The sequence below is a fragment of the Apodemus sylvaticus genome, chromosome 17 (genome assembly GCF_947179515.1).
Source record: "Apodemus sylvaticus chromosome 17, mApoSyl1.1, whole genome shotgun sequence".
NCBI lineage: Eukaryota > Metazoa > Chordata > Mammalia > Rodentia > Muridae > Apodemus > Apodemus sylvaticus.
Genome location: NC_067488.1, coordinates 45,689,879 through 45,696,407, shown reverse-complemented (window position 1 = coordinate 45,696,407; position 6,529 = coordinate 45,689,879). Strand labels below are relative to the sequence as shown.

General features: G+C 51.5%; 2 protein-coding genes across 4 annotated transcripts; both read right to left on the bottom strand.

Annotated features, from left to right (window-relative positions):
* On the bottom strand, positions 1 to 2,383 carry Rpl8 (ribosomal protein L8). The gene is made up of 6 exons (XM_052161597.1): positions 2,312 to 2,383; positions 1,975 to 2,122; positions 1,747 to 1,888; positions 1,401 to 1,619; positions 355 to 470; positions 1 to 194 (listed from the first exon to the last, which is right to left on the bottom strand). Exons 2-6 carry the CDS (start codon positions 2,110 to 2,112, stop codon positions 36 to 38), a joined length of 774 nt encoding a protein of 257 aa, XP_052017557.1. The 5' UTR covers positions 2,113 to 2,122; positions 2,312 to 2,383; the 3' UTR covers positions 1 to 35.
* Positions 2,384 to 4,296: 1,913 nt separating this feature from the next.
* Commd5 (COMM domain containing 5) lies at positions 4,297 to 6,271 on the bottom strand. Of its 3 annotated transcripts, none has more exons than XM_052161601.1 (2): positions 6,155 to 6,271; positions 4,297 to 5,859 (listed from the first exon to the last, which is right to left on the bottom strand). In XM_052161601.1, exon 2 carries the CDS (start codon positions 5,809 to 5,811, stop codon positions 5,137 to 5,139), a length of 675 nt encoding a protein of 224 aa, XP_052017561.1. In that variant the 5' UTR covers positions 5,812 to 5,859; positions 6,155 to 6,271; the 3' UTR covers positions 4,297 to 5,136. The 3 variants fall into 3 exon arrangements, with proteins under 3 accessions (XP_052017561.1, XP_052017560.1, XP_052017558.1); XM_052161600.1 differs by having other exon boundaries at positions 4,297 to 5,864; positions 6,140 to 6,270; XM_052161598.1 differs by having other exon boundaries at positions 4,297 to 5,864; positions 6,155 to 6,270.
* Positions 6,272 to 6,529: the final 258 nt, after the last annotated feature.

Below are 6,529 nucleotides of genomic sequence, written 5' to 3'. Positions count from 1 at the left end.
TTAGCCAAAGGACGTATTTTATTAGCTCCTGAGCTCTAGTTCTCCTTCTCCTGCACAGTTTTGGTTCCACGTAGCCGTCCAGTCCGGCGGGCAGCAATGAGACCCACTTTGCGCCCAGCAGGAGCGTCTCTTCGGATAGTGGAGGGTTTGCCGATGTGCTGGTGGTTACCACCTCCAAATGGATGCTCCACAGGCTAGAGAGAGAATGAAGATAGTTAAGAGTAAATGTTACCTCACCTCTGTAGGCAACACAATGGAAGGTCCTACTGCCCAGGACCTCCCATCTATAGACTGCAGACCCTCCCAGCACAGCCATGAGAGAAGCCCTCTCCCACTCAGTTCTTGGTTACTTACATTCATGGCCACACCCCGCACACGTGGCCAGCAGTTCCTCTTTGCCTTGTACTTGTGGTAGGCGCGGCCAGCCTTTAAGATAGGCTTGTCAATTCTGCCCCCACCAGCCACAACACCTGAAAAATTACACAACACTGAGACGTGTATCACAAGTACTCTGGCGGACACTAGTGTACGCCAGAAATCTACAACCCCACAGAAGTCCAGCAAGTTCTACCAAGGAAACCCCTTACACTCTGCAAACTGACATTTCCACCAGGATTAAAGTCCATGCATGCATGTATTAAAGCATCCTGCTGACTCAGTTTCTAGGGGGTGCACCTCAATGCTCAGTGCCTGAGACTCAGGACAGGTCCTCCAACCTCTGAAGACACCTTCCATACAAATGGCAAAATCCACCAACAAGCACAGTATGCGTTGACTCTGTGCCCTCAGAACTTATCCTATGTTAAGGATGAGGTTAGCAGACTGTAAAACGCTTCCAAGTAACTACACATGAGACTGAGTCATGCCCCCTTTTACTGACTTGAGCAGCTTTAAAAGTCAACAACACTGGTCCTATCTTTTCTAAAACGAACCAACTAAACTCAAATGCAGGGTAGAATTCCTAGGTCACACCGCACAATCAAGCGCTGTAATCTTTTAACCTAGTTTTATGCATACAGGCACTCTTTACCTACATGCCTGTATTTATAGACCACATTTACGCAGTGCCCAGAGACCAGAAAGAACATCAAATCCCCGGGATAGGAGTCACAGTTGTGAGCTGGGAAAACCACCCGGGTGTTCTCTAGAAAAGCAACCAGTACTTTGAACCAATCAACTACCGTGACAGCCCACGCTGTAACAAACCCACAAAGTAGGTATTGTAGCAAAACCTACTTGAATTGTACAATTCAATCCAGAGCTGTACTCTGTGTTCAAATTGGTTTCCCCCATGACCAAGAAAATAAGCAATGTGGCTCTAGGGCCTATGCCCAACAGCAGGCAGCTCCTAGCTCACCACCCTGTCTGCAGGGCCCCACTGCCCTCCAGCACTCACTCACCAACAACAGCTCTGTTGGCAGAGGAAATGACCTTCTTGGACCCTGAAGGCAGCTTCACTCGGGTCTTCTTAGTCTCTGGGTTGTGGGAGATGACTGTGGCATAGTTCCCGGAGGCTCGGGCCAGCTTGCCCCTGTCCCCAGGCTTCTCCTCCAGGCAACACACGATAGTACCCTCAGGCATGGTGCCCACGGGCAAAACATTGCCGATATTCAGCTGGGCTGTCAAGAAAAGTGTCGAAGCGACTAATAGAACGCTAAAAGCAATGCGAACCCACACGGCTCCCATACCACAGAGCTCGGCATTTTAGTCCGAGGCCCAACCTTCCTTGCCCTCCTTGAAACTCACCCTTCTTGCCGCAGTACACGAACTGTCCAGTGTGGATTCCCTCTGCTGCGATGAACAGTTCCGTCCGCTTCTTGAATCGGTAGGGATCACGAAAGACCACTTTCGCGAGGGGAGCGCCGCGGCCCGGGTCATGGATGATGTCCTATGGGTCAGGGTGGCATGTTGTATGGTAAGGCCTGCTCGAGACGCCCTGTTCCCCGCCTGCTTGCCCCCGCCGGTGCCACACACCTTTACGATCCCTTTAATGTAGCCGTGTCGCTCCGCGAAGTCCACAGCACGCAGGCGCGCGGCGCCCTTACGGTGTTTCACGTGCGCACGAAACACAGAACCGGCGCCTTTCCTCTGCCCGCGGATCACACGGCCCATGGCGGCGGGTCTGGAAATGGCTCACATTCAACGTCCAAAATTCGCAGATCCCTGCCAGCCCCCAAAGCCGAAAGCAACTCCATCCCTCCCTCCTGATCCCGGATGAGTGGACCAGGGCGCATGACAGACCACCGAGTAGGTAACGGCGGCGGATGGCGGTGGATAATTTCAAACCCGCAGTGGAGAAAACACAACCTACCTGCCGGCAAGCAAAGTCGAAAGAGGAAATAGACGGCTCAAAGCGGCCTTATCTTCCGGGGCGGGGCCATAGCCCCGCCCCTTCCCAACGCAATGCCTGTCGGGGCCTGTAGTCACATGCAGGTATCCTGTGTATCTACCAACTTGCTTGTGCAGGGCAGGTGGACCGCAGCAGAGCCTTCAAGAGGTTCAAGTATTTGTCTAGGGCCACACAGAATCCGAGCTTCCGAACTGGGCCCAGGGAAGGACTTCCACATAAGTTGAGGGGCTCCAGAAAGTGGCTCCGAGGTAGAGGGAGGAGATTCGATGTGCAGGCACGGGAAACCTAGTGCTTTGCACAACTAGAAGATTGGGATTTCCAGTCCGGGCGGTGGCAGCACACGCCTTTAATCCCACCACTCGGGAGACTGGGGCGGGCAGTTCCAGGCCAGCCTGGTCTACAGAACAAGTTCCAGAACAAGCTTAGGGCTACAAAGAAAACCCAGTCAGTCTTGCGTTGGCGGGGAGGGGAGGAGGGGGAGGCAGAAAAAGGAGGGGGAGAAGAACAAGAAGATAATGATTGGGATTTAGGAAGGTCACCTGCGGAGTTCTCAAGATGTCTGGCACAGAAACGGGTGGCCTCAGGCAATTGGGAAGAGGGAAGGGGCAATGACCCTTTGGAGAACAACGGGGAGGAAGGAACGCTGCGACGCAGGGCAATAAAGTGGACTGTATGTGTCTTTGATGGCACAGAGCCACCAAGCAGAGGATCTTCATTTGAATGAAACCTAAGTAGTTGATACCATACGGTGTAGACGGAGAGGGAGGTAACTGAGGGTCAGGGTTCCAGTAAGAGAGGCTTGTCAGAACTAGATTCTGCACGGCAGAGGCTAAAATTGGCATATTGAGAGGGAGTGACAACCTGTCGTCATGGCTGGAGTTCCACAGGATGCTAGTGCATGGGGTATTCCAGAAGGGCAGTGGAACTGTGGGTGGCAGGGACCCAGGACTTGGAGAGTGGTAAATCAAGCCACCTAGGGGGCAGTGGTAAATCAGCCCAGGAGAGAACCAGAGCGAAAGATGCCTATTACAGGAAAGACTGTGGGAGGCTACCTGTCTTGTGAACCTTGCAGGGTGTAGTTGGCTTCCTGGCTGTACTCAGGGCCCTGCTACTACTAGGGTATATCTTACCCAACTGGCCCATAGGACAGTTTTGTGAGAGTCTGTAAATGTGCCAGTGTTCAGTCCCTGTCACACTCTTCCGATATAGGCATCTTCTGCTGGGTTGTCCTTCCAGAGAACGAAGACATTGTTTTGTTTTATTTTATAAGAATTATTGCTTATTTTATCTGAGTACACTATAGCGGTCTTCAGCCATACCAGATGAGGGCATCAGATCCCATTACAGATGGTTGTAAGCCACCATGTGGTTGCTGGGAATTGAACTCCGGACCTCTAGGAAGAGCAGTCAGTGCTCTTAATCACTGAGCCATCTCTCCAGTCCCAAACAAAGACACCTTATATATTTATTTATAGACAGGGTTTTTCTATGTAAACCTGGCTGTCCTAGAACTCACGCTAGATCAGTAAGACCTCAAACTCAGAGATCCACCTGTCTCTTCAGAGTGCTGACATTAGAGAGGTGCACCACCACCATCAGGCACTTTCTTAAGATTTGAGTATGGGTGTTTTGCCTGTATGACTGCACCAAGTGTGTGCCTGCTGCTCAGGAATGGCAAAAGAAGAGATTGGATGCCCTGAAAATGGAGTTACAAACAGCTATGAGCCACCATGTGGGTGCTGGGTCTCAAACCCAGGACTTCTGCAAATGCAACAAGGGCTCTTAACCAGACTCAACTCTCCAGCTCCTAATGGAACTCTTGACTCTGATCCCTCTGCAGAGGACTCCTCAATCCCCTTTATAGACACCTAACTTCAAGAAAAAGATCACTTTGTGCCCAACCTTCTCACGATGACCCTCCTTCCAAACACTTATCCTCATCTGACCAATTGTCACAATCCGTATATGTGGTTTTATTATTTGTTTTAGAGACTTATTTTATGAGTATGAATGTTTTGCTTGCACGTGTGTGTGAGTATACATATGTGTCAGTGTTGGATGTCTTGGTGTTGGGTTCCCCCCTCCCCTCACACCCTCACCTCCCCAAACCCCCACAACTGGATATACAGAAGGTTGTGAGCTACCACGAGGATGCTGGGAACTGAACCCAAGTCCTCTGCAAGGGCAAGTGCTTTTAACTGCTGAGTCAGTCCTCCAGCCCTGTTCTTATGTCTTAATATTTAAAATACGTATTTCATGTTATATATGCTAAACATTATTTAATGCATATTTAGTATCTATAATGTCTCCCCACTCTTATCTTCCCACTAGGATGTCAGCTTCAGGGAAGTGGGAATTTAGGGCAAAAGAGTCAACATGTCCATAGCAGCACAGGACTTAGGAAGCAAGTGAGCAGAGTTCAGGTCTGCTGAGCAATCTTTTTGTACGTTGCAAGAGGTCTTCATCTGGACTTCGATCTCCACATGGCCTCATCCAGGGGCATAAACCAACAGCTGGGGAGGGGGTAAGTAGGTTTAATCCTCCGGTAGAATAACACGTTTTTAATAGTTGCCTTACCTCTTCAATTCAAAACTGAGTCTCACTATGTAACCCAGGCCAGCCTTCCAAGTGCTGAGATTATAAAGTGTGCCACCCTGCCCAGCTGTTTACCCATAAAACAAAACCGGAAAGTCCCAGCTGTCTATTCACTTAAAGTACGTTCTTACATCCTCATCACCAGTGGGGCTGGGTTCTGGTACCAGCTTCAGCACCCACAGTACCAGGGTTCAGTCCTGAAGTTTGCGCTCACACTTCTTCTCCAGCTCTGCCATCTCCTTAAGGACCAAGGCTACACTGTACCGCAGCTCCTGGAATTTGGCTATGGGTACCTCGAAGCGGTGTGCCGATCCATCTGTGAGCTTCAGCTGCATGAGAACACTCGGTTGCAGGGAACGGGACTGAGCGCTGGTCGAGATGGCCACATCCACCCGCCACCGGAAACAAGACACGTGAGGCAGCGTGGATCCCCGCTGTTGGGCCAAAGAGTCGAGAAGAGGGCGTTGACTCCCAAATGCCAAACTGGCCAAATCTCCAATCAGTTCTTGGGGAATGCCAAGTTCCTGTAGCTCGTCCTGGAAGGCATCTGGCTTCAGACTGGCAGGGGGCAGGCGGAGAGCCTGCTGGAGCAGGGTGTGTGTGCCCGCCAGCAGGACGGCCAGTCGCTCCTCTGACAGGTTGGCGCTGGCACCAAGGTGCTGCACAGCTTCTCTGCAGTCTTTCCCATGCAGGGCCCCGACTACGAGTTTCAACAACTTTCTGAAGGTGCTCCTGTCTAAGTCCTTCAAGAGCTGAGCCACTGCCGTCACTTCTGGAGAGGGCTGGGAACCCAGGAAACTGCCCCGGCCACTGTGACTGTCAGCTGGGTGGTGTAAGTATGGAGCGGCAGTCCCCAAAGCAGACATCCTTTCCTCCCCTTTCTTGACCAGTCCGAAGAGAAGATCCTAACCACACTTGCCTAGAAAGGTGAAGGAGAGACAAAGTCAGGAGCTTCATGTACTAAAAAATGGGGTACCATGTGGGGCCCCCATCCGCCGCTCACTAGATCGCAAATAGGATATGTGCATGGGAGATAGCGCTGAAACTGTGTGGCAAAGGAGCCCGCCTGAGTCTAAGAGAAGGGAGGCGTCCCAGAGCGCGTAAGTCCTACGTAAGTATTAGTGAACGTGGACAACGCAGCTGAGACCCCTCAACCCTGAATCCTTATCATAGCTCTGGAAGACCTAATCTCACATTACAAATACAAACCGCGCCTTTAACGCCCTCTGCACCCGGAGGAACCTAGCCGCAGTAGCTCGCTGGGGCTTGGCAGCAGCACAAAGTTGGCCGGGTCTCAGGAAGTGCCCCGAGACACTTCCGGGATGCTCTAGGAAAGCGCGACAGAGGCTCTCTGTGGTTCCCAGAGCCGAGCGCATGCGCCGCCCGGTCGTTTGCCTTCTGACAGTTTTTAGGGAAGCGGAAGCAGAAGGTTGTGATCCAGTTGGCATCCTTATTGGATGCATGGCTTCTGCTGCCCTGTGGCCAGGCAGTCCCGTGTGAGGAACACACGCTAGAATTATTGTAGTTGATGCCAACGAATTGCATATTTTAAAATAGTTAAGTGGACCAGGCGGCGGCCCACGT